The 26,564-nt window shown below is 52.2% G+C and overlaps 2 protein-coding genes and 1 long non-coding RNA gene across 19 annotated transcripts in view; 2 read left to right on the forward strand and 1 right to left on the reverse strand.

Annotated features, from left to right (window-relative positions):
- Nucleotides 1–10,462, forward strand: part of PCNT (pericentrin) — a 107,767-nt gene extending 97,305 nt beyond the window's left edge. For 3 of the 7 annotated variants that reach the window (XM_057546125.1, XM_057546126.1, XM_057546130.1), the window contains 8 exons: nt 628–730; nt 1,438–1,617; nt 3,591–3,698; nt 4,574–4,806; nt 6,225–6,301; nt 7,595–7,718; nt 9,405–9,532; nt 9,966–10,462. In XM_057546125.1, the coding sequence (XP_057402108.1) occupies nt 628–730; nt 1,438–1,617; nt 3,591–3,698; nt 4,574–4,806; nt 6,225–6,301; nt 7,595–7,718; nt 9,405–9,532; nt 9,966–10,009 (997 nt within the window). In that variant the 3' untranslated portion in view covers nt 10,010–10,462. The remainder of the gene's footprint in view (nt 1–627; nt 731–1,437; nt 1,618–3,590; nt 3,699–4,573; nt 4,807–6,224; nt 6,302–7,594; nt 7,719–9,404; nt 9,533–9,965) is intronic. The other 4 variants (XM_057546127.1, XM_057546128.1, XM_057546129.1 and 1 more) reach the window with 4 other exon arrangements.
- On the reverse strand, nt 10,220–23,112 carry LOC130708169 (uncharacterized). Its single transcript, XR_009008272.1, has 3 exons — nt 22,609–23,112; nt 21,982–22,122; nt 10,220–10,337 (listed from the first exon to the last, which is right to left on the reverse strand). It is a non-coding gene; the product is annotated as an uncharacterized LOC130708169 (long non-coding RNA).
- Nucleotides 23,113–23,336: 224 nt separating this feature from the next.
- The window catches only part of DIP2A (disco interacting protein 2 homolog A), a 91,760-nt gene continuing 88,532 nt past the window's right edge, over nt 23,337–26,564 (forward strand). For 10 of the 11 annotated variants that reach the window (XR_009008080.1, XR_009008081.1, XR_009008082.1 and 7 more), the window contains exon 1: nt 23,337–23,681. Coding sequence is in view for 8 of the 11 variants with exons in the window: in XM_057544881.1 (XP_057400864.1) it covers nt 23,591–23,681 (91 nt within the window). In the remaining 3 variants the exon portion in view is untranslated. Of the gene's footprint in view, nt 23,682–24,146; nt 24,250–26,564 lie in introns of all 11 variants that reach the window. The other variant, XM_057544882.1, reaches the window with a different exon arrangement.

Genomic DNA, 26,564 nt, shown 5'->3' on the forward strand with positions numbered 1-26,564 from the left:
TGAAAGATGACGACAGCGTTGTGGTCTTTGCATTCTAATATGACAGGAAATCCAGGTGTCTTTCAGATCAGGTCTCTCCATGGCCCTTTACCCTTGCTCAGCACCCAGAGGGTCCGGCCCGAGGCCAGCCCCCCTCCCACCCGAGTCCCCCAAGGCAGGGCTGGTGCCCGGTGTCTGTGCAGCGTTTGCCTCGCCTGACACCCTGGCCGGCTGCCCACGGGGCCGGGATGCGTCTGCCTGGTCGAGGACCCACGGCCCTGCTGTTTGGCGGGAACCAACGTTGATTTGCCCTTTTCTGAGCACACGGAAGCTCAGACCGTACAGCTCTCCTGTCTGTGATTGGGTGTGGTTGATGGAGCAGCAAAGTCTTGCTTAGGGACAGCGTCTCAGTAGCCGACTCAGAGTCCCGGCAGAGAGCAGCGGGGGGAGGTGGGCACACTGAGGGAGCCTCCGTGGTCCATGGTCAGTGCTCAGGGGCTGGAGGCTTCTGGGCTTCACAGACTGCCCGCTTCCAGGCCGTGCAGCCTCCCGGCTGCCACGGTCACCGCAGGGCTCCCCGGGCGCTACGCGGAGTGCCTGCCGCCCGGGACCCACACGCCCCTTCTGAGTGTCCGTGTGCCTCTCCAGGACCATCAGCGATTGGACATCGTCAAACGAGAAGGCAGTGGCGTCCTTGCTTCACACGCTGGAGACGCTCAAGTCTGAATTGGGCACGACCAGCTCCTGTCGGGTGAGACCAGCTTTCTTGTTCACTGTGGCCGGGCCTGCCTCCCACCTCGGCCTGTCGCGTGGTTGGCTCAACGCACCGTTCCTGGTGCCCACGGGGGCGCTGGTCTGTCCCGCTCTGTGGCCGACGCCCCGGCCCATCTGCCGCTCACGCACTTGTGTTGAGGCTCTGGGCTGGAAAGGAGCTGCCCGTCAGCAGCGTCGGGGGTGCTTCAGGAGTCCTGACCGCTGCTATGAATTCCTGACAAACGTCCGTGGCAGTTAGGACGTCGTGATGTCTGTCGTGGAAGCAGCAGGCAGCGCGGGCAGCAGGAGAGCTGACCCTGCCGGTGTCCTGCGCCCGCTGGGGCCTGGAAAGAACACGCCTGTTCTGGGGACCCTCAGGGATAAGCGTGCTCCTCCCGCCACCCGTCGCGCCCTGCCTGTGCCGGTGGCGCTGTCGGAACAGGGAGGGGGTCGTGTTTTGTGACAGCCTCCCTCTGTCCATGCCCGGTTTCGTGCAAAGCCTGTTTCATAGGAGAGTGAGAGGAAATGTGATCTGACGGGACGGCTTTTGCCCTCTCCTTCCCGTACATGGACTCTGCCCAGCCCCGCGAGCTTCCCGCCAACCCCAAATGCGTTTAAAGCTGCGATCTGTGAGAACAGCCCACAGTAAAAGCCACGAGTAGCGGCTTTGAACAAAACATTTTCCGACCTTGTTTTCTCCTCAAGAAGAAGATGACGGTGGAGCTGCAGGTCGAGCTGGTGGACGTCCTGCTGAAGGACAACGAGTCCCTGAGCAGAGCGCTCAGCGCGGTGACGCGGGAGAGGGCGGAGCTGTGCAGGGCCGTGTCCCGGCTGGAGAGGACGCCGCGGGCCCCGAGGGCCCCGCCGGAGGGCTGTGCGCGCAGGGTACGCGTCCTGGGGCCCCGGCGGCTGCAGGCTGGGTTCGATTTGCTTATGTTTGGCGTACGTTTTTGTATCTGGCTTCATGAGGGATGTTAACCTGGAGGGTTTTTTTCATTGTCTTTGGTCTTGTCCTTATGAAATGAGCTGGGACGTGTTCCCTCCTGTTTTCTGGAAGAGATTGTGTAGAGCTGGTATTCATCTCTTCCTTAAGTGTTTGTTAAGATGCACCAGTGAGACCATCCGTGCCTAGTGTTTTCTCTTCCGGAAGGTTCTTTGTGCTGGGCTTGGTGTTTCTGGTGCTCCTGGGCAGGGTGCCCTGTCAAGGCCGGGCAGGTCCCGCTGGCAGTCACCAGAGGGCGGTGGTGTGTCCCCAAGCGGGACCTCTGTCTTCTCAGTTCTGTCCAGTTCTGCTTTGTCTGTCCGAAGCGCTGTGGGGTTAAGGGGGCTCCTGTGCTCGTGGGGCCCAACCGCCGGCAGACCCGTGGCCCTGTTCCTCGTCGGGAGGGGCTGTAAAGGCGAGAGGTGCCGTTGGCGCCGAGCACGGCCGCCTGCTCCCCTGGGGGCTGCTTGTTCAGAGGGCGCCCGGGGTGGACTAAAGCACCATCACCTGGAACGCTTTGTCCTTCGCCTGGAAGGTAATGAATCAGGAAATAAATGTAATGAGCGAGCAAGAGGCAGGCTGAGGGTGGAGAGACTGGAGCGTCTTCTCCTTTGTGTCGGGGTGACTCCTGTTGCTAGAGTGTCTTTTCCCAGGAGAGACCGGGCTCTGTTAGAACCGGGAAATGTGGCCTCTTCCTTCTGCCCCAGCAGGGAGGTCACCCAGCTCGGCACCTCCCTCTTCCGAGTCCTGCCCTGCGCTGTGGGCGGTGCAGCCAGGCCGCCTTGGTGGCAGCTGAGCACGTGGCCCCGGGCGTGCTCCGAGCTGGCCTTGGCCTCGGCGACAGGCGGCCCTGGCTGTGCGCTGTGGGCGGCAGCCTTGGCCCTCCCTGTGGGGCCCTTCTTCTGTTCGTGTGTCCACACCGGAGCTCTGGGGTGCTCAGCACAGCGTGGTGTCCAGGCCACGCGGCCAGTGTTGGCACACGTGGCCTGGTCACGACATCCCCTCTGTGCGGTGTGGGCCCCTCCTGAGGTGTCCAGGGTGCGTGGCTCGATGGTGCTTCAACAGAGCTGGGTGTCCGCGTCTGCCAGGGGCAGCATTTCCAGGGCCAGGGAGGACAGGGGTGTCTAATAGGCTTAAAGCTTTGAATTCAGGGTGATTTCTCAAATGTGAGGGTTTTGTTTTTAGTAAAAATATACCTTTTGTACAATTGTACTTCAGTAAACGGTGTGTAGTAACCATCCTTGAGTGTAATAAAATAATCATGTAACAACCAGGACATCACTGAGAAGAGGCTAAAGAGAGGGACCCAGGTGACCGGCACCTGCCCCAGCCCACCCGTGTCCAGTGGGCACAGCATGTGGGCGGCTCGGGCCTGGGAGCGGTCACCACTGTGCTCTCAGCCCCTTTTCTTTCCTTTTCTTTTCTTTTCTTTTCTTTTCTTTTCTTTTCTTTTCTTTTCCCCTCCCTCCCTTCCTTCCTTCCTTATTTTTTTGGCTGCGTTGTGTCTTCGTTGCTGCACGTGGGCTTTCTCTAGATGCAGCGAGTGGGGGCTACTCTTCATTGTGGTGCGCGGGCTTCTCATTGCGGTGGCTTCTCTTGTTGTGGAGCACGGGCTCTAGGCGCGGGCTTCAGTAGTTGTGGCACGTGGGCTCAGTAGTTGTGGCACGCGGGCTGTAGGGTGCAGTCAGTAGTGGCGCACGGGCTCAGTTGCTCCGCGGCATGTGGGATCTTCCCGGACCAGGGCTCGAACCCGTGTCCCCTGCACTGGCAGGCGGATTCTTAACCACTGCGCCACCGGGGAAGCCCTCGGCCAGCTTTCTTGAGATGCTGTCCCGGGAGAGCAGCTGTGTAGACACGCTGTCTGTGGCCATTGCAGAGGTCGGACAGGTCTGCGTGGAGGCAGGACAGGATGGTCTCGCCGGGCTCAGCGCGACACCCAGACCCAGCACTGCCCGCGCCGGAGGCTGGCGCCTGCAATGCCAAGGTAAGACCAAGCCCATGGGCGGTGTTAGGTGTGCACACACCGTCTCATGGCTGCTCCTTACTTGTTTAAGATTTATGTTTCTAGGCAAGTTTTAGGTTCACAGCCAAATTGAGGGGAAGGTACGGAGGTTTCCCGAACCCTCTGCCCCACCATCCACTTCCCCCCAGGCAGTGCATGTGTTGCAGTCGAAAGACCCACAGCGTCACGTTGTTACCACGTGCGGCTGCTCTTGGGGCCATGCATTCTGTGGGTTTGACAAGTGTAAGATGACAAGTGTCCACCACAGTGGTGTCATGCAAAGCGTTTTCACTGCCCTAGAGATCCTCCGCAGCGCCCGTGGTACTTTCTAAAATCCTGGGTTAAGGAGTGAAAGTCTTGGTGCTTGAATTACAGATGATAGTGTCCACAGCCTGGAAAAAGCCTTGAGCCCACAGCTCAGTCAGCACTTCCGATGGTGAGGCCCAAGCTGTGGGTCTCTCTGGAGGGAAAAGCCGTATTAGGATATGGACACCAACCTCTGCCTGTGACCTCAGGTCTCCCCGACCCCCAATGCCTGCAGACCTGTGATGAAACCCCCACCTGCCCCCAGCTTTGTCCGTGCTTGGTAGTCCAATTCCTGGGCCCTCGTGGGGCTCCTCTGATGCTGGTGAAGGGTCGTCTGTGCTCTGTGTTTTGTCAGATAAACAAGATCCAACTCTGAACTGCAAGATTGTTGCTGGTTATAGATGTCGTGCGGAGCTGACTGCTGTGATAATTTGCTGTGGAAAGAAGTCTGGTTCTTTTTAAAGCACCTGGTACAAGTGTGCTATGGAGACTTGTGAGAAGGATGTCTTTGTCCTGTGGTTAAGTTTCACTGGTTTTTCTTTTTCTTTTAGATGGAAAAATTGTACCTGCATTATCTGAGAGCAGAGAGCTTTAGAAAAGCCCTGATTTATCAAAAGAAGTATCTTTTGCTGTTGATTGGTGGATTCCAGGACTCTGAACAAGAAACACTCTCCATGATCGCCCACTTGGGAGTATTTCCTTCCAAGGCAGATAGGAAAGCGGTGGCGGCACGCCCTTTTACAAAATTCCGCACTGCCGTCAGGGTGGTGATCGCTGTCTTAAGGTACCGCCGAGGCGCGTGCCTCCTGTCTGCTTTGGGGTCGTTTAGTCTTTGAAACGCTACAGCTGTTCCCTCTTTTAAGATGAATGATATTTGAGGCCTTAAAATATAGACGACCCTTGTCTTCCGGAAACCACGTTATGTAGAACTGCACCTTCTAAGATGGAAGGGTTTAAGGCTGTCTTTTTATTGTAAAACAAAGCCTTCCCCTTAATGGTATTCTTATGATGACAGACATGTCTGATCGAGCTTAAAACTGCATTTCACTTCTTCGTGTTTCAGTTTCTTATATTTTAGTCAAATCTGTGCTTCATAAAGGGCGCCATGTGCGCAGGAGGACACGCTGTGGGCCCCCCAGCAGGGAGGGACACCTGACCCCTAAGTGTCCGCCTGGCCCAGCCCAGCGCAGCTCCAGCCATTCTGCATGCAGGGCGCCACTGTGGAGTACGGATGGCCTCCCTGGTGTGATAGGGACCTTTGACTATTTCAGAATTAACAGTGATGAAAATCTATTTTATTTTATAATTTTAAAATCTGCTGTATTTCTAAAAACGTTTGTCCCACTAAGAATTGTGCCACTGTGTCTGCTCTGGTGCCCACGGAGGTGCCTTTTCTGGGCTGCGCTCACCTCCGTTTGCTGGACCAGGCACAGCAGGGTGGGTTGGGCCCCCTCGGCCTTTCCCTGGACTGCACCACAAAAGGCAGTGTGGGTCCCATTGCCCTCAGAGACCCAGCACCGCACACGGTCCAGCCGCACACTTGCCAGGAGTCCCCGCGGGGTGGAGGCCTCTCCCGGCCTCTGGGCACTTAGCGCCCGCCCTCCCTCCCTCTGAGTTCTCCGGACCACAGACTGTCCTCCCACCTGCCTGTCACTCTGTCTGACACCTGTCCGTCCGTCCGTCCATCTGCTCTGTATTTTCGGAGAACGTGCCCCGTGCCAGGAAGTACGTCAGATGCTGGGTTGGGGGGCGGGGGGAGAGCCCCAAACCCTGCCTCCGTCTTTCCACCAACGCGAAGCGGAGGTACCTCCTGGGCCTTGGGTCTCAGAGGCAGCAGTGCTGTGAGGGAGCTGCTGGGGGCCGTCGAGGAGAGGGGTCTAGGGGCCCCAACACCGCTGCACCTCCCGTCACCACGTGGAGGGCGAGGGTCTCCATTTCCCCCAGCTGTCCAGGGCCTGTCAAGTGCGTTAGCGATGGAAGGGAGTGCGGTGAACCAGACAGACCCCAGCTGGGTCTGGGAGTGGAGGGGCAGGGTCGGGGGCCTGGGGGCCCAGGGGCCGGGGGCGGGGCCGGGAAGGTGCTGGCGGCTGCCTGCGTGGAGGGCCGTGCTCTCACTCCATGGTCCGGTCACGTCTGGATTTTCTTGGTTCTTTTCACTCCTGTTTTGCTCTAGTTTTCAATGTTTTCTATCTTTTTTTGTAGGTTACGCTTTTTGGTTAAGAAATGGCAACAAGTAGATTGCAGAGGAGCCCTAGCGCCGGGCCGAGCACCCCGCCCAGGTACCCCCCTTGCCACCCCACCCACGGGCTTCTTCAGTGCCCGCCTGGTGGGAGATCGCAAAGCACAATAAGAAACCAGTAATTCAGCCAGTGCGCTCGTCAGGAGGCAAAGGGTTTTTGAAGGAAAGTGGTTTTTATTTTGGGAACAAGCACAAGTTTATACAGTTAATGTTGATGAATAAAAGTGGTTCAGAGGAGCGTAATAATGACTGAAAAATACAGAAATGCTAAATGTATCAACCAATAGCTTATTTTCAATAAAAAGTCTTTTTTATTCTCCCAAATGGAGTGAAGTTCTACTTCACACTGTGCACATCCCCTGGGAGCACCACTGCCTCCTCTGCCTCGGTCCCGTCCAGTCTGCAGTTGTCCACTGCCCCATCTGACGGGCCGCTGCCCAGGTGTAGCCGGGCTGCCTGGGGGAGCTGCAGTTGGCAGCGCCCTTCATGGCCACTGGGCTTCCCTGGCGGTGCCAGTCCCCTTTGATTTCCACGTGTGAATCCTTACGTCTCGGAATCAGCTGGCTTCGAGGTTCTTCAGGAGGTCCCCCCACACCCCCTGCCCCCCGGCTGCACCTGGTGGTCGCTGGGGTTTCTGCCCTTACCACTCCTCAGAGCTGGGTGCAGGAGACCCGCCCCAGGCCCACGTGGCGCCCTGCTCACTCCATCAGGGTGCTGAGCGCCCCTCCAGGGCGCTGCCCACACAGACACGGGGGTCAGGGTTGGCCTTGCAAGAATGAAATGCAGGTGCTCAGAACTCAGGTTTCAGACTTCCCTGGTGGCGCAGTGGTTAAGGAATCTGCCTGACAATGCAGGGGACGCGGGTTCGAGCCCTGGTGTGGGAAGATCCCACATGCCGCGGAGCAGCTGGGCCTGTGTGCCACAACTACTGAGCCTGTGCTCTAGAGCCCGTGAGCCACAACTACTGAAGTCTGCACGCCTAGAGCCCGTGCTCCGCAACAAGAGAAGCCACCGCAACGAGAAGCCCGCGCACCGCAACGAAGAGTAGCCCCCGCTCGCCGCAACTAGAGAAAGCCCACGCGCAGCAACAAAGACCCAACGCAGCCAAATAAATAAATAAATACATACATTTAAAAAACAAACAAACAACTCAGGCTTCCTGTAGAGATTTTTTTAATACAGTTTTTATAACGAGTACTTTTTAAACATTTTGAAATTGCCATGCAGACTCTTAAAAGCTTGGAAATTTTAAATTTTGGTGGATGGACCTCCCTACTAAAATGCATTCTTTTCTTTTTTTAATCCCTTCGTTGCTAAATAATTCTGGGGGAAGGATTCCTCGTGCCACAGCGGCAGCAGTCTCCACCTGACACCCGCGAATCCCCACCAACCCGGGACATGTCTTCCAGCCATGCCAGGGGCCCTGTGCCAAAAGCGTCCCCACGCAGGAGGGAAAGGTGAGCGGTGGTGCCTCAGCTGCTTTTCCACTGCAGGGTTGTAGCCATCAGCAGGGGCCCCATCTGCAGAGACAGGGCCATGCGCGGAGGCGTCCCTGGGCAGATTTGTGCGGGTGCCCAGCCCCGCCTGTGATGGAAGGGCCCCCGGGCACACATGACCCCCCCCCCACACGCACACACACACACACATACATGCAAGGCCGTGGTGTTAGCTTTACTTAATCTTTTTCTTTGGGATTGGGGGTTTTTTTGCACACGTAATGTGTTTTTATACTTACAACTTACTTGGCAATTGCAATGTTACAGTGATAATGTTAAACATCCATTGGTTATTTGGGGAAAAAACTGTTTTCAATTAAAAACATAATTAAGAGGCCTTGTGGATAAATTGTAGAATAGAATTTTGTTTAAAAATTCAAGTGAAGAAAGGTTTCCCTGATGGCTGTAACTGTCACGTTCTGAGGCCCTGGGTACCTTCATCACGGTTTGCAGCCCATTTTCCTGACCATGAGATTTCTTATCCAAGTGCTGCTTGTGAGAGATGTGATTTCCATTTCCATTTCTCCAGACTGAAACACAAATAATAATAATCCTATTCAAATTCTCGAATATGATTACGAGTCATTTATTTAATTCATTCGACTATGACTCCTCCAGTATTTGGAACCTACCCGTGAAGTGAATAGAAAGCTCAGTTTGTGTCTGTGGTATTTGTCACACACATGTGACGGCTCGTGCAGGCATGTCGTCTGCTCTCTCTGTGCGTGCTTTCCCGGGGTTCTAAAATGAGCTCGTCAGAGCAGAACGTGTCATCCACCTCTGACATCGGACCAGCAGGGATAAAATGCTCACGTTTGCTCTCTCGCTCCATGGTTTCCGGTTGGTGATGAGACCTCCGTATGAGCTGCGTGTTAAGAGTGTGACGATCTCGGGCGTAACTGCCCTGATGGGGGAGGCCAGACCGATGAGCGTGGGCGGCACCGCCGTGCGCAAGGCTGTGTCCCCACTCACCCTGCGTCTCTGCCGATGGGAACCCACCGGCGTGTGTGGTTCCTCACAGAAACGTGTTCTGAAAGTTTTGGTCCCAGAGCGGGCGAGGCAGGGCGTGCAGCAGTGTGAGTCCGTGAGGGCCCAGAAGCCCGGTTCTACTCGGGGAGGGCGGGCAGGGGTTCCCGGTCTGGCTGTGGGTCCCCCATGCCCGAGCGGGTGATACCTTTGAAGGAGTAGGTGGTGGCCAAGGCCTCTCTTTTGTGGATGGCGCACGGGTAAGACGCTCCCTGCCCTGGAGAGGAAGTGGGCAGTGACGCGGACGGGGCCCCCTGGGCCCAGCTGGAGGCCAGGAGGAGGGACCCCGTGAGGGACGCTGGGCAGAATCCGGTGGGGGTGATAGACTCACGTGTGACGATTTGGTGAGTTAAATAATATACAGCAGTTTTCAGTTGTTCTAATTTGGAGACGTTGTGAAGAAGTTAGTTTTAAAGCACTATGTAGCACTTCTTAAAAAAACCTTACTCTTTTTTCCGCTGTGGTAAAGAAAATATAGGAAGGTAACAACCGCCTAGTTTACCCCATTTCCCACGAGTGTCTGGTCAGCAGGCCCAACTCCACTGCCCCTCCGCACTGGCTGCATTCAGACCGTCTGCTGAGTTCAACTCTTTGTTTGTTTGTTGGTTTGTATGTTTGAAGATCCAATCCATCCGAAAATCCCAGATCAGAAAGATCCCTGACTGCTTCTCAAGATCCGGAACATTCCTTGACGGAATACATTCACCATTTAGAAATGATCCAGCAAAGACTGGGAGACGTACCACCAGGTAATGAAAGTCCTCTGTCTTCTGACGTGATCTGAGTGACCCAGGAGTGTTCAGTCCTGGAGAGGAGACGGCTTAAGTCACTGGGGTCCAGCTTAGTCACTCTTGTTAGTTTCAGTCCTGCTGATCAGCCATCATTAATAGTATCAGAAGGAGGGTTGTGAGTGGAGACACCCGGGGGTGGGTGTGAAGGACGCACAGTGTGGGGATCACGGTGTCTCAGACTCACAGCGACCATGAAGACCGTGTTTACAGGAAGTCGTTTGTCCAGCGTTTCTCAACTTTCATAATGTAAACCACTACGTATCTTAATTGCTATTCTTATTTTTACCAAAAATAAGGTTAATTCAGTGATAGTGTTTCAAAACTGTGAAATTCTTCTTAGAAGATGTGAAGCCTTCTAACAAATTGCTTCCTCATTTCTACTTGTGTTTAGATTCTACTTCAGAGAAGTCCTGCTGCCAGAAGAGTAAACAGTGAATAAAGTCCTGTGACAATTGTATTTGAGGAAGAGGTTTGATTTCCTGTGGGAGCTTGTGATGTGGTGGGTGTGCTGAGTGGTGCTGAGCGCCAGCCCCGGTGTCGTCAGTTAGATGCTCTCGCCCTTAGGCTTTGCTGCAAAGCCAAGTGGAGTATTTTCTATGTGATTTCAGCACATCTTAGCTTCTTACCTTGATGAGGTAGCTGTGCGCTCATGAGTGACGGGCATCTGCCCAGTTCTCCGTTGGTCGATCCTCCCTGCCCGCCCACGAAGGGTAAGCAGAGGATGGCTTCCTGTTGTTTATTTTCTAAAGTGTACAGCTGGAAACTTGGTTTAAAACAAAAACACACAAAAAAACAAAAAGAATAAAATTAAAGCCCCAGTGTGTTTGTGAATAGCCCTGTGTTTTTTTTTCTTGTTTTATCCAGTCTGCTTTTATCACAGGCAAAAAAATAAAACATAGACTTATGTAACAATTTGTTCATAAACAATTGTTCATAAACAATTTATATTGAACTTCTGTAAGTCAAAAATTTTCAGTGGAACTTAAAGCACTAGTAAGACAAATAGCCACATGCCTATTGATTCATCTTGCTTGGTTTCTTATTTTTTTTCTGTCAGATGCTGTCACTACATATTTATTTCTCATGATTATGATCTTTTTATGTTTTACTCGTGCTCGTCTGTACCTGGTGGTGGTATCTAGCCAGTGTCCTTTACCCAAACGTCTGTTGTAAAGGTATGTTTATAAGTATCTCAGTGTGTTTCTAGGACCTTTGAACGTGACATTTATTCTGCTGGGCTTGGCTTTAATATAAAACAACTTTTTCCTAATCACTACTTACTTATTTTTGATTTTTAGATTTTAGACTTATTTAAATGTTTGCTTACTTATTTTAGATTTTTCTTTCCAGTGCATGTCTGCATTTTCCCTTTCTTAGCCAACACTGCCATAAGGTCACTGTTTTACAATCTTCCCACCTTTTCCACTGAGTCCTGTGTTCTTCTGCTTGATGTTATTGAAGTGAAATCTTGACCAGCCCCAGGAGCAGGAATCCAAGAAATGTCTCTTCACTTTAGAGAAGAATGACGTTTGAAATTGATGATCAAATACTGAATAAATAAATATCCATGTCATCCATGTTAAGCTAATGAGGGAGGGAGGGCCCATTTAAAGCCGCCAGTGGACGTAACCATCACAGCAACTTGTTACCATGGGGGTTAATAATTAAAAAGAAAGAGACATTCACCCTCCTTTCGTGGAAGAACACAGGTCATACCTGCTGATGAGGGAAATTCTTCTTCACGGTAAAGCACCCAGCTAATTAATATAGAGGGAGCAATACAATTAGAGAACCACCAATTCTGCCCCCAGCGAAATAATCAGTTCACGGTGGGTTCATCAACAAGTCCTAAAACCAAGGCGAAGTTCCACTTTCACAGTGCAGGGGCCTGGGAGTGTCCACTGTGACCTCAGCTCATGGCAGGCCCGACACAATGCCGTGTGAGATGCACAGTCTCCCCCAGTTTACAGATGGAGGGACAAGTGACACAGAACCACGAGGAGAGAGACACAAGGGATGTTCTGTAAGTGACTGGCCTGGTTGCATCAAATAGACAACGTTACTCAGAAAACAAGAGTGAGGGGCCTGTTTTACGTCAAAAGAAACTGAGGGGACATAACCAAATGCACGTGCAGAATGTAATTAGCTCCTGCATTGGGGGAAGCAGCTATAAAGTCATTTTGGGGGGTAACGGGGTAAATTTGAGTATGTACTGGATAGCAGGTTTTAGGGGAATTTGTGTTAATTTTCTTAGGTGTGGTCATGGTTACATGAGAGAAGGCTGCTTTTCTTAGGAGCTGTATGCTGAATTTTTTAAGAAAAAGGAGCCGTAACAAATGCAATTTACTTTGAAATGGTTCCGTTAGAAAAAGAGTACACATATATGGATTAAGTAAACATGCAAAAACTTTTAAAAATATTGAATCTAGATTGAATCTAGTTAGCATATGGTTATTTATTTTTTGAAAATTTTCATAATGAAAGATGAAAAAAGTGTCACGACCAAACTGAAGTCTGACCCAGTACGTCTTAATCAACTACAGGACACGGTGTCAGCCCAGGTGGGAGAACATAACCACGCTAGGCTTTCCAGCTAAGGGAATCCAGTACAAGCATTTGATCACTGTGATGATGGAGGAGCCCTTTCCCTGGGGCTGGCGGGTCAGCAGAACGGTCACTGGGACACAGGGACAGAGCCCCTCCTGCAGGAGCTGACCCCTCAGGGGAGAAGCATCCGCATCACTGTGGAAGGGAGAGAGACGCCCATCTTTCTCCTCCTGCCCTCCTGTTCGCCAAACTAGACAGGGAGCCTGGGACAGTTCCTTGCAGAAGTCGGCACCTTGTGCAGAGCAGACGAATTGATCTGAAAGCACACTGGCAGGTGACCCTTTGGCTACGAAGAATGTGTTCTCACCCACCCATACTTAATTACCAAAATGCACCTGCCTGATGCGGGGCAAACATTCTTCCTACCAAGGAAGGCCCACGAGGTATCGTATCTCAGTAATGCAGGCTCTCCAGGTAATGCCGGACTCCTCCCTCGGTGCTGGGCCTGCCCTTTGCTAATCGGTGTAGTTAACACACCCAGCATGTCGTGTAAAGTGGGGGAGGTGAGGAGGAGATGTCCAGAGCAAGCATTAAACAGGGCTGCGCCCCTGTTTCAACGAGTCTTCCTTCTACCATGTAGGCCTGGTTTTCTGGGCCTCACTGTCCTTTCTGAAAGATTTGAGACCTTAACAGTTTTGTTTTTGGAGGACTTCCTTTCCTTCTTTTACAGTTGAACCTGGAAGTACCAAGTACAAGGAGGTGCCCAGTGAAGACGTCAGGTACAGATACAGGTTTTACTGTCCTCGAGTTGTGCCGGCCTCCAGGCTCCCCCTCAGTAATTGGGATCAGTCCCACCAGCTGATGCAGGAACCCCCATCCCTGCTGGTTCAGAGGGGGACCACTGTCACCGGTGGCAGCAGCCTCCCCGCACCCCCGGGACAGCAGAGCCCAGAGTCATAGGATGGAAAGCAAAAACACCTCCAGGGTTATCTGGCATAGCAGTAAGAGGGGCACTTCCCATCTTCTGATGGCCCCAGGCTGATGTATTCTGGCTGTGGGAGAAATGGCCATAAGTGGGTCTGCAGTAGGGCAGCCTTCCCACTGTTGGTAGCTGAGCTGCTTCTGGGTTGACGTCAGGGAAACCCATGGTCGTAAGCCTAGTGCCACACTTTTGCTATGAGAGGAGTTTTCTGGTCAGAAGCAGTGACGGTGAGTAAGTAATTTGGGCAGTCCCCAGATGGGTTCTGGGCAGGGACAGCAAGTCCATACGCAGAACAGTAGACAGGGCACAAGGACAACTCAGAGGGAGAAATTTTATGGGAACCCTAGCCATCTGTTCATGGGTTTACTTTTGCCTTCCTGACCTGCTTGAGTCTTATCTCATCATTCACCACCTCCTCTCCATCACCACCCGAGTGTCCTGCAGTTCAATTCTGACACTACCTGGGATCAGCACAGAAACTTTACGTTAAGGACTCAGTCCCAGGGGCTTCCCTGGTGGCGCAGTGGTTAAGAATCCGCCTGCCAATGCAGGGGACACGGGTTCAAGCCCTGGTCCGGGAAGATCCCACATGCTGCAGAGCAACTAAGCCCGTGAGCCACAACTACTGAGCCTGCACTCTAGAGCCTGCGAGCCACAACTACTGAAGCCCGCACGCCTAGAGCCTGTGCTCCCCAACAAGAGAAGCCACTGCAATGAGAAGCCCGTGCACCGCAACGAAGAGTAGCCCCCATTTGCCGCAACTAGAGAAAGCCCGCGGGCAGCAACAAAGACCCAACTCAGCCAAAAATAAATAAATAAATAAATAAATAAAATAAAATAAAAAAAAAAAAAGGACTCAGTCCCAGAAGACAGCCACGTTAGACAGCGGCCATCAGTGGAGCCCCCGGGCTGTCCACACTTCTGCCTGGCCGGCTACAAACTTGTCCTGAGTATCAGAGCTGCAGGTCCTTGTCCAGGTCTTGTGAAACCAACAGCCTACAGCTTCCTCAGTCAGTAGGTGGGAGCAGCACACCCAGACGTGGTCATATCAAAGTCCACACACGCCAAGCCTGGGCCTTTCCTTAGTTGTGGGCAGTGCAAGGTGCAGCTGCTTGTCTTTCACTTTGGAAGGGAGACCGTGATAGTCCACAGACCACTGATTTTTCATGGAATTTAGCTCTCACCATCCAAGGCATCTAGGGTACTTCTTCCTGCTCATTAGGACCAATTACCATGATGTCTTTAATGCATCAAAATGATATTATGATGTCTAAACAAAGACCCTAAGGTAAGGTAGGGAAGTTGTCCCTGCCAGTTGAAATCGAATTCATCATCTAATGGGTATTGAGAAAAAAATGATAAGGGAGCCTAAATGTAAAACCTTTCATGATTGCACCTGGGACAGATGCCATCACTTCTGGACCCATATCAAGAGTTTATCCCGAAGTAGCCAGAGAAGTACACAAACGATGAAACTGGGTGTAAACCGCAGCATTCCATCGAGAACCAGAAACAGTATCGTCTTAGCCTGGGCTGCTCTAACGAAGTGCCGTAAACCGGGTGGCCTATAACCAACAGAAAGGCGTGGCTCACAGGTCTGGAGGCTGGGCGCTCAAGATCCGGGGGCCGGCAGGGTGGGCTGCTCGTGAGGGCCTCTCCTGGGTTGCAGACGGCTGGTTATTCCTTGTATCTTTACATGACGGAGAGCACAGAGGGGGAGCAAGCACTCGTGGCTCTTTTAAGGGCACTAATCCCATCCGTAAGGGAGGGCTCCGCTCTCACAGACTCATCTGCTTCCCAGAGCTTCTACGTCCCAATGCCATCCCATTGTGGGCAGGATTTCAGCGTAGGAGTTTTGTCCATCACAGGTACACACAGCTGGGCATGAAAAGATCCAGAAGGCGTACGTAAATGACGTGGTCGGTAGTCAGACTCATGGTGCTGAATCTTCTGTTTCACTGTCTCAGCCATGTCTGTGGTCTTCTGGGACGTTCCCTATGACCAGTTGGCAGAACAGGAAGAAGCACAAGCTTGTTCTGCAGCTGGATCTGCACAGTGTGCTGGCCTCAGCCAGAAGTAGACAGTTGCCACACACACGCAGCTTATGGGATTTGGAAGAGTTCCAGTTGGCAAACTTCGGATAGTACATTGGTGCTCCATTCCATATGGAAAGAGAGCTGACCTGGATTCCTGATCCATAAGCATTCTTATGGGTAATTGACTGTCCAGCTGGTCAGTACTTGACGGCAGAAAGATTGCAAAGTGGTATCAAGGTCATCTACAGGACGGGTATGTGAGAAGACCTTCCTCCCTCAGGGCACCCACTGCGCAAGTGCAGTCCAGTGGACAGGATGACTTGCTCGTGGGTGTCACTCAGCCTCTCTCCTTAGGTGGCAGGAAAGAGACTTGCACTGGTTCAGCAATAAGACCTCCTCTCACCAAGGCTTCCTGGCTTCTCCCATTTCTCAGTGCCTGAACCGCCAACCGCAGAGGCCAGGGCTGAGACCTTGATGTGGTGAGCTGGTTCCTCCATCACAGAGGACGCAGTGGTTGGTCCCGCCAGGAATAGACACACTCCAGGTGCGACTTTGGCTTCCCTGTCTGCAGTGCATCTGCCAACACCACTCTCTGTGTCCTTGGAGACGTCTTGTTCGTTGCTGTAGCTCTGCATGACACTGCCTCTTAGCAGCAGGCATTATTTTAAAGCGATGAAAGTGCAGGATGAGTTCACACGTAGAATCCACTGGTCTTACCATGCTGGAGGAGGTCTTTGAGAGGACATGACCGCTGGTTGACCTGTGAGCTGGCCCTGGGCCATCAGAGGCTCCCTACCCCCTCCCCATCCTTGGGTTGTGCATTGCGCTTGCCCTCCCCACACTGGCAGCTGCCCCAAGGATGCAGCCTTGAGTGAGCAAGGTGGTGTGGAGACCGTCTGGAAGGGGTGCATGACTGAACCCAGTCAAGGCCTCTGTATAAGCTCTTAAGATTCTGGCGGTGGGGTGCGGAGATCTATTCGTCTTCTGGCCGCCAGGACAAACCTCGTAAGTTCCCTGCTTATTAAACCTGCTGACCTGGAGTGTCTGTGTCTCTTTGGTCTCTCCTTGCCCTCATGTACAGGGGCCAGTTTATGAACCAACATCATGTGTCCCATCAGCTGGCTGAAGGCTCTCTATCAGCGCCAGCTTGGAAATCTGTCTTTCAAGTTGGACGCAATGTTGCAAACTGGTGTATGCCTTAAACTAGGAGCACGTGTATCATGTACTTCCCTTACAGCCAGACTGCAGGGGTCTGAAAATCAAGAGGCAAACTCTTCCACTGCGTGCGCAAGTTGGATTCTCTAGTTTCTCAATCGCAGATAAGCAAAGGAGTACCGAGCCGCACCCATGTGGGTCACTCAGGTTCTACACATTCTTCCCTGTTGTGTAGGAGTAGCCCTACCCTCTCTATCACCAAGACAGTGACTCCTCCTTTCACCTGCTGGTTCCTAGTCGCAGGAACCCAAGGTTCCCAGACATCATCCATAGTTTATAATCCAATGGAACACTTGGTGTGTTCCCCGGGGAGTGTCCCTTTTGGGGACCAGGACCTCTAACCCTGCAGAATCTAAACCTGGGAGGACGGGAAGCACAAAGTTCCCCAGTGGATCGTTGGGGGTGTTGGTTAAGTGGGACCACTCCTGTTTCCACCCCTTGGGCTTCAGGTTCAGGTAGCTTTCCTGTTGGGAACACCGCGCCATGTATAGGTCTTGAACGGCACCCCATCTTTGCAGAACATTACCTCCAGTTTGGCACTGGAGCTGTGCCTTTAGCTGACTGTCCCCGTGCTCTGTCAGGCAGCAGATCCCGTGGTCATTGCACTCCGTGCTGTGCACTTCCTTTGCCATAAAGTGAATCCCACGTTTGATATGATGCCACATGGGATCCTGTGCCAGGGGAACTACCACTCCATAAGGCCCTGTTGGCTGACACTTGTGGGCAGGAAGTCGAGCCTATATCTGGAATATGAATCTGTTTCTGTGAAAACAAACTCCTGGCCCTTCCAGGATGGAAGAGTTCCAATACAGCGAACTTGGCCGGTTGACCTTCTCAGGGGAAGGGGCCACGTTCAGAGCTCAGCATTGGTCTCCCGCTGGCAGGTTAGACCTTCAGTGTCAGCTAGTGGTTAGATCGGCTTTGGGCCCACAAGTAGCCTCCAACCTCATTACTTTGGTCCCTCTGTTCTTGTACCCATCATGCCAGTACAGGGGTTGCCAAGTAAGAGATGCTGTCCAGGGTCAACTGGCTGAATCGTTCTGTCTGCTTGGTGGTTTATTACTTCATGGGTGCTCTCTGGTGGGCATTAATATTTTATACCAAGACCATCCTGCTTGGCGCCTATCCCAGTATGTCTTCCCACATGCTTTCCTTGTCCCCAGTTTTCCAATTGTTTTCCTTCCAAACCCTTAGCCAGTCACACAGGTCATCCAACACTGCCCGTGTGTCCATGTATATTCTCACCTTGGGCCACTCCTTACGCAGAAAAGGGAATGACTAGGAGCTCTGCCCACGGGGAGGGCATATCCTTACCACTGTCTGTCAGGGCCAGCCCTGAGTGAGGCTGTAATGTAGCTGCTGTACGCTTTCATTTTGAACTCACATACCAAGCCAACCCATCTGTGAACCAGGCTCAAGATTTTTCCACCTCTGTCAACTTGCTCTGAAGGCTTCCCCATATGGTCATAGATGCGAAGGAACAGAGAGGCTCTGATACAACAGCAGTGGATGCCATGTGGGTCTGGGCCACCTATTTTGCACTCCCTTGTGACCTCTGAACAGTCTGATGCTCAGTCTTGAATGTGCTCCTTCCTTCCACCTGGTGATGGACTGTTTCTGGGCCGAGCCGGCCTGACGACTTGGTGAGTTTGGCAGAACCCACCTCACAAAGCACTGTTCTGTCTGCGGGGTCACTTGGTGTCCCAAGGTCAGATGTTCCATCTCTGTCAGAGCACAGAAGCACACCAAGATGGTTTTCCCCCAAAGGCATATATAAGTCTCTGCTTCAAGCGGCGTCGCAGAACCTAGGGTTCCTGCGTCGTGACTCTCCTGCTGAGATGTGCCAGAAACTCCACATTGCGCCGCCCACCGCCAATACCGCCAATACCGCCCCACCGCCAATACCGCCAATACCAATACCGCCCCACCGCCAATACCGCCCCACCGCCAATACCGCCCCACCGCCAATACCGCCAATACCGCCCCACCGCCAATACCGCCAATACCGCCCCACCGCCAATACCGCCAATACCGCCAATACCGCCCCACCGCCAATACCGCCAATACCGCCAATACCGCCCCACCGCCAATACCGCCAATACCGCCCCACCGCCAATACCGCCAATACCGCCAATACCGCCCCACCGCCAATACCGCCAATACCGCCCCACCGCCAATACCGCCAATACCAATACCGCCCCACCGCCAATACCGCCCCACCGCCAATACCGCCAATACCGCCCCACCGCCAATACCGCCCCACCGCCAATACCGCCCCACCGCCAATACCGCCAATACCGCCAATACCGCCCCACCGCCAATACCGCCAATACCGCCCCACCGCCAATACCGCCCCACCGCCAATACCGCCAATACCGCCAATACCGCCTGCTAGGCCGTATGGCCCAGGCGGCAGAACTGCTTGCACCACAGCCTCGGCCTGTGACAGAAACCTTTACTTTCCTGGGCTCTTCTCAAACCTGGAAGTCTTCCAAGTCAACCAGTATTTGGGCCAGAGCAGTATTTCTAGGTGTGGAATATGCTGCTTCCAGAACCTGAAGAGGCCCACCAGTGTCTTCCTTTATTAAAAAATGGTTGAAGGTGCATGATGCAATAATTGTCTTCTTCTTTTGGAAGGGATGCCTTAGGGCACCACTGACCACTGGATCCCTAAAAACATTATAAGTGTAGCAGGTCCCTGAATCTTCATACGGTTTATCTACTACTCTCTGGAGCACCTGTATTTTACCAATGTCTCCAGCATCTTTATAATGTTATTGATGTAATGGAACAACGTGATGTTCTTCAGGACGGTGAAGTCTTTGGACTGTGAGAGGGCAAGAGAGGTAACACAGGCTTCAGGCAAAACCGCATCTTTGTTCCACGTGAATGTGAAATGTTTCTGATCCTCTTTTCTGATGGGGACAGAAAAGAACACACTGGATTAGCAGCCAGCTACCACGTCTGACACAGAGACTACTCTCGGGGCTGCTACTGAGTTGAGTTTGCAGGCTACTCTCATCCTTCAGGATCCTTCTGATTTCTGCAGGGATCATGCTGGTGAAGTAAAGGTTTTGGGGACCACCATGCTGTATCCGTTAGATCCTTAAAAGTGGCACCCATCTCTGCCATCCCTCCCACCCCCAGATGTGATGCTGTTTTATGATCCTGATAGGAATAGATCAGTTTTAGAGGTTTCCACTTGGCTTTTCCTATTGTGATAGCTCTAACCCTACAGGTCAGGGACCCAAAATGAGAGTACTGTTAATTGCCAAGTACGTCAATGCCAATTATTCACTTTGGGACAGGGAAATGACCACCAAGCAGGTTCACAGACCCAGTGGACCTACTGTAAGCTGGACCTTGGGCAGGACTCCATTAATGATCTGGGCACCACATGAGCCACTCTGACAGGGGAGCCGTGATGATCCAGGGGTCTAGATGTCAAAGTCAGTTCAGACCTTGTGTCCATCAATCTTCAAAACGTTTGGCTAGCCACTTTTCCCTGGGTGTAGTTATCAAAGGAAAGGCCTTTGGGATTCATTTCTGTGTATACTTGTGGTATATTGCAGGGTCCTTCTTGGTATTTGGCCACCTCTTCAGTTCCATGTCTGAAAACTGGCTCAGGTCCAGAAACTGGCTGTGGGATCCTGATTTTTTATATTGGGCAACCATGCTTGATTTTCCTAGTCATCCATCCTTGACTTTTTTCTGCTGGTTGTGCCTTCAACTGCCCATCTGTTTTGCCTCTAGGGATGCTGTGTTTTATGAAGCATTTCTGCGGCTCTCTGCAGGTCAGGCTCCCTTGGCTGCCACGTACACCTTGCTGGCCATTGTAATTTGCGATACTCGGACTTCTGTCAGTTCCGTGCTGCTTCCTGGCCTCTTCTGTTTTAGGATCCTATTGTCCCCAGTGCCGTTCTGGAGCAGCCTTTCCTACTGTCAGCTCTCACCTAAAAGGTGAGCCACCATTGACTAGTGACATCAGTACCCCTTTCATCAGTCTGTTTCTTTGGACTTTTGTAAAAATTTGTTATTTGTGCCTTTATGTGGAATATAATCATCTGGTGGGTCTCAGGAAGCACAGAGTATTTAAATTTCAGCCCAGCCACATCCCTGACCCTTGTACTCCTTTCCATCAGTCCGCTGTAGCAATTGTCATTTCAACTTTGCTTACTGTGGGCCATAGCTTTTTCTACGTGTAGTGTTTTTAAAATATATCTGCAAATTCTGAAATTTCTCTCTTTGAAAGGAGTCTGATGCCTCTCCCCTGAATATAGGTGAGATTTACTAACAGCTAGGGAGTGGCAGAAGTGATGGTATATGACTCCTGAGGCTAGTTCACAAAAAGGCCATGGCTTTCCTTTGTCTTTGGACAACTGCCCTTGGAATCCAGCCATTACATTGTGGGGAAGCCTAGACCACAGGGAGTGGCCATGTGTGGGTATGCTGGCTGACACCCCCAATCCAGGCTCCTGCATCAACTGTCAGACATGTGAGTAAATGAACCTTCAGATCATTCCAACCCCTGGCCTTCAGGCTGCTCCAGCTGAGGCCCTAGATGCTGTCGAACAGAGACAAGCCATCTCCACTATCCCCTGACCCACAGTAACCTAAAGAGATAATAAATGATTCTTGTTTCAAGCCACCCAGTGTGTAGTAATTTGTTATATAGCAATAAATACAGCATCATTTTAGGAGCATCCTTTCAGGGAGTTTGCTACCAGTCTTTGCCTGGGCGTTAAATCCCGTATCTTAGAAGATTGCTCATAATTGTCTTCTACCCCATTTTACGCTCCAGTTCTCTCCTGATTTCTGCAGGGGTCATGCTGGTGAATTAGACAAGGATGCTGGGGACCACCACTCACCAAGCACACTTATAATCCAGCCCCACACAAACTTCCCTAGCTCCTGGCAGTTGGCTGGTTCTCACAACCTGTAACGGGTTGAACTGCGTCCCTGCAAAAGATGTTGAAGTCCTAATCCCCCGGCACCCGTGAAGGTAACCTTATTTGGAAATAGGGTCTTTACAGATAATCAAATTAAGATAAATTAATTAGGGTAGGTCCTAATCCAATGACTGGTGTCCTTAAAAACGGGATTTGGACACAAACAGACACACATAGGGAGAAAGGCATGTGAACATGAAAGCAGAGATGGGCATGATGCATCTACAAGCCAAGTAGCACCAAAGATTGCCAGCAAACCACCAGAAGCTAGCAGACAGGGATGGACGATCCTTCCTTCACAGCCCTGTAACCTTGTTCTGACTTCCAGCCCTGAGAACTGTGAGATAAATTTCTGTTAAGCCACCCAGTCTGTGGTACTTTGTTACTGCAGCCCTAGCAAACTAATATGTTCTTTTGAGGGGGAGGGGGCTATAGTCCACCTGAATTATGCTAAGAAATAACCATAATTATATGCCTAGTGCCCAACAGGTTGGTGGGGAAAGGTGAGCCACATGGGCAGGCTGCAGAGGTTCAAGGCAGTCTTGGGGGTGGGGAGTGGTCAAAAGCTTTGAGGGCATCTACCCAGATATGAGATCTCTGACACATGTCATGGGCCCAGATTTTCCCAACCAGGGCCCCAAACTCAGCATAACAGAACTGCCTTGACTGGGTGTTTACCATCTTTGAGATGTTAATTCTTGAGCCTGGCCCTTGTCTGCATTGTCTCAATGCAGGAGATGAGGCTTCTTTTGCAGGCACCCGAAGAGACTCCATGGCTTTCAGTGGTCTGTTGGTAGCCATCCACTGTCCATTATTTCTCTTCAGGGCATCAGTAGTGTTAAGGAATAGCTACCCAATTCCACTACCCTTCCTTATGGCTAATATTTCCATCGTACGTAAAAGGCTTCTAGGGTATTCATTTCACTTCTCTGGTTCACTCTTCTACACGGGTGGAAGGTTAACAATCAGATCACTTTGTGCCAGGGGCTCTGAGTGTTCCACCCACAAGTGGTGAGCGAGTCACCCCATCTTATCACCTGCCATCTAAACCCCAGGTGCCAACTGTTGCAGGATGGTTTCTCCAGAAGCAGATGGTGAGAGAGAGTTTGGGGTACAAGTTTATATGGCATCAACACCTGTGAAAGAAAGGGGAAGGAGACAGGGTTGAGCCCAGGAAGGAGAGGGCCATGCAGGCCCAGCTAAGCTGTAGGCAGCCTGCCGTGCTCTGGAGCGAGCACTGCTTCTCAGAGGCCTCCTGTGCTGGGCCCAATGGCCAGGCCGGCTCAGTCACCTCAAGAAGGATACGACCTAGGAAGGTGGCCCTCTGCGGACAGGGCCGGGTATTCGCGTCCACTACAGTCCACCGTCGCACCTGGCAGATACGCTTCCCGCCGACACTGGGGAACAGCTCCCTCAGGATTCTCGGGGTGCGTGCGTGTTCGGGGGGGCGTGGTATCTCAGTTCAGCTCCACCAGCCCCCAGGCTAACACACGTGTCACAGCGCGTCTACGAAGGACGCGTCCAAAGGTGCCCAGGGTGTCCAAGCTCACTCCCGAGAGTCGTGAAAAGCCCCACGCGTGAGGCCCACGCGTGCTGGGGAGAAAGCGTGTGGACGCCCCCCGCCCGCCCCAGCGCAAGCCCAGCGCACCCCGCAGCCTCGTCCGCGCGGACACCAGACCAGGGCCTGCGGGGTCGCCGTGGACCGACGCCCGCCTGAGGCCCGCGACCCCAATACCGGGGGTGAGGGGCGTCTCGTGCCCGCAACCGCAACGCTGAGGTGACCGCGCTGAGAGGCGAGCCCGCGTTGCTGCCTGTCTACGATCCAAGCCCTCGGCGCAGAGCCTCTCGGGAGTGACGCTCTCCCCGCTCTCCCAATGGGAGCCCAGAGCGGCCTCGCCGCGGCCTCTCGGCCAATGGGAGCGAGCCTCTGGTGTTGCTGGGCGGGCCCGGCCTCCCACCTGGCAGGCGACTCGCCGCGCTCTCCCTCTCGCCCTTCCCGCCGCGCACGCGCGCTCCGTACAGAGCCGGCTGGGCGGTCGGGGGCGCGCGGGGCGGTGGCGGCGCCGGAGGAGCCGTCCGTGCTCGTGCCCGCGCCTCTGTGGAGCCGCCGGGGCCGCGCCCCTGCCCGCCGCCTGCGATCCCCACGGGCCGATGCGGGTCGCCGGGCAGAGGGGAGCGACGTAGCCGCTGCCAGTGCCGCCGCCTCGGCTCGGCCCGGCCCGACCCCGACCCAGACCCCGACCCCGCCCGGCGCGAGCCGGACGACCGGCCGTCCTTCGGCGGGGCCATGGCCGAGCGCGGGTGCCCGCTGGAGGCGGTGCCGTTACCCGCCGAGGTGCGGGAGAGCCTGGCCGAGCTGGAGCTGGAGCTGTCGGAAGGTGAGCGTCCCGGCGCCCGGGTCCCCCGCCCGGCCCTCCTCCCAGACCCCCGCCCGACCCTCCGCGGGCCCGGGACCCCCGCCCGGCCCAGACGGGGTGGTCGCAGCACCTGCCTCTAGGGGCCCGTATGAGCCTAATGCCTTAGCAGGTGCAAAGCACTGAACACTTCGAACGAGGTTGTTAGCCCCTTTTAGGGAACTTTTAAAAATTAAAAAAGCATATTCAATAAGTGGTTGTTTGTTTAAAGTAGACTGAGTGATTAGGCCTCCGAGGCGTGGTGGCGTTACCCCTCCGTCTGTTACCCCAAGGCTCGTGTCCTGAACTCCGCGTGGCTGTCGGCGCACAGAGTTAGTTCTTGTCCGGGATCAGGGAGGCCTCGTAGCCCTTGAAGAGAAGCAGCTAAATGCTTGACTGTTCTTGACACTTAAATGCGTTTTCAACTGTCAGCAGCCATTTTCTCCATAGTCTGAACCCAGTTCAAGTTCCGCTCCGGTTGGGGTAGTGACTTGTTACCACTGTCTAATAAATATGCACCGGACTGTACTGACTGCTCACCAGCCTTCGGGAGGTAGGTTCCGTCGTTATCTTTGTTTTACAGATAATACAGCATTTACATGCAACCGCTTTGAATTCAACATCCAAATTTTTAAACGTTCTGTGACGTGTGGCATTTTTTTTTAAAATGGAAGTGCAATTGGAAAAGGGTGGATTTGAGACTTCTTGGTGATTAGCTGCTCCTGGAAAATCTGAAAAGCTCAGATTAGGGATGGTTCTGACAGTAACTGCTGTCCTGAGTTTGTTATAGTTCTTCATCGAGGGGAAAATCATGTAGATGCCGTTTAGATTTTACACAAGTTCAAATATGTTTTTGCACATTGCTCCTAATTTCTGCTCCAGTGTATTAGTTATTCCCTCAATTCCTTGTTGTTTTGTGGTTGGATGTTGAAGTTCTTTCTAGGAGTTGATGGTTAGATAAGATTGAGAGCTTCATGATTTGTGTGACAGAACACACATAAAGACAAGTACTTCAACAAAAGAAATGCATCTCTATTGAATCCTTTTATGCTGCTGTCATTTTAGACACATGTAGAGGATGTACAGTTGGGTGAAGGGTACAAGATTACGCATAGGTGGATAGGAGCCTGGAAACGTAGCTTAAGCTGAGGAAGGAGAAGACAGTGTTGAGGGGAGGGGACAGCGGAGTGCAGTGCAGCAAAGGAGGCAGGAGCCCTGGCCTGTCCCATGCCCACACCGGTAAGGTTTTATTTGCGTAATTAAAGGAAGGTGTTGTTAATGAAGCATGCTCCTAAAGCAACCAAAGTTCGTGTCATTGTCATTATCATTTTTATATTTTCATCAAGTAGAAGGTGTTGTTAATGAAGCACGCTCCTAAAGCAACCAAAGTTCATGTCATTGTCATTATCATTTTTATATTTTCATCAAGTAGAAGTAGAAAGTGGGTCTCCCTTTGCCCTCGTGCTGTGTCTCTCCCCCCTCCTCCCCCGCACCCCGTTTGAGAGAAACTTCTAGGTTAGAATAAAGTCAAGTTGGAATAGGGTGCCTTCATGGCACTCACATTTGTCTGGATGAGGAGTTGCTTGAAACTTCGAGATGACATCATACGAGGCAGGTTGGAGGGAGGAGGGAGCTTAACACAGACAAAAAGCTGCCCACATGGAGACGGGGGTCAGTGACAGACTCCAGGGTAACCTGGAGAGGCCTGCACGATGTCCCCTCATCCCGTACCCAGCCTTGACTAGTAGACAGTACGCCCCTGCCTTTATTCATAACTCGCACGTGGCCTTGTTCTCCAGCATCCTCCCTGGGTTCTCACTGATTGTTGAAATTGGGGTTCATCCTCAGGGATGGTTCTGGTCTTTGGACACTCATCTCTCCCCATAGAGCAGGCTGGTGGGCTTCCTCATTCCAGAGGGAAATAGGCACAGCCGCGGTCTTGCTGCCTAGCTTTCCTGGCTGTTTTGCCCGTCGTGACTTAGGGGTCTTCAAATTAAGATGAGGGTGACGGGTGGAGGTACACAGAACCTCACTCTTCTTAGAAGCCCCCCCCACCCCATGAAATACTCAGGAGAATTCACGTATGTGGCTCCTCAAAGCATCTGTGGGTGAAAATGAGGTTATTAGAGGTATAATCTTGATTTTTATTTAGAAGAATTAATTCCCAAACACTTATGCTGTGCCTATTACTGTCTGAAATTACCTTCGATATGCCTCACAACTAATTTCGGTACTGTACAGTATCTTGGGGCTGTTGCTGCTGAACTGCTTTAGAAACGAGGATGATAGGGTGACTGGGTGGGCACAGGGGATCTTTAGGGCAGTGTAACTACTCTGTACGATACAGTAATGGTAGATAGGTAGATACAAGTCATTCTACGTTTGTCAAAACCCAGAGATTGTACGACACAAAGAGTGAGCCCTAATGTTAGCTGCGGCCTTTAGTTATGATAACGTATCAGTTGTATTCATCAGTTAGAATGTACGTACCACAGTAATACAAGATGTAAACAGTAGGGGATGTGTGGGAAATCTCTGTTGTTGCAAATAAATTTTTTGTAAACCTGAAAAAAAAACCCCACAAAAAACCAAGGGTGATGGTGTGAAGTTTGTTCTTTGTTTTAGTTGCCTGCAGAGGTTTAGAGAGGAAATTCCTACACAATAGGTTACATTTGTCCCACTCCTGTTTTTTCATTCTGGTTAATAGGTCTAGTCTGTAGCTTTAACTTCAGTCTGTTTCTTGTTTTCATGCAGTTTGATAGTGCAGGGGCTCCAGCCTGGATGGAGTTGACCAGAAAGGGGAAAAGCTCCATTTGTGGATGTAGAGGAAGGGACTTCTTCACAAAAAGCGTTTTTCCTCATTAAATG

The sequence above is a fragment of the Balaenoptera acutorostrata genome, chromosome 4, assembly GCF_949987535.1.
Source record: "Balaenoptera acutorostrata chromosome 4, mBalAcu1.1, whole genome shotgun sequence".
In the NCBI taxonomy this organism is placed as follows: Eukaryota; Metazoa; Chordata; class Mammalia; order Artiodactyla; family Balaenopteridae; genus Balaenoptera; species Balaenoptera acutorostrata.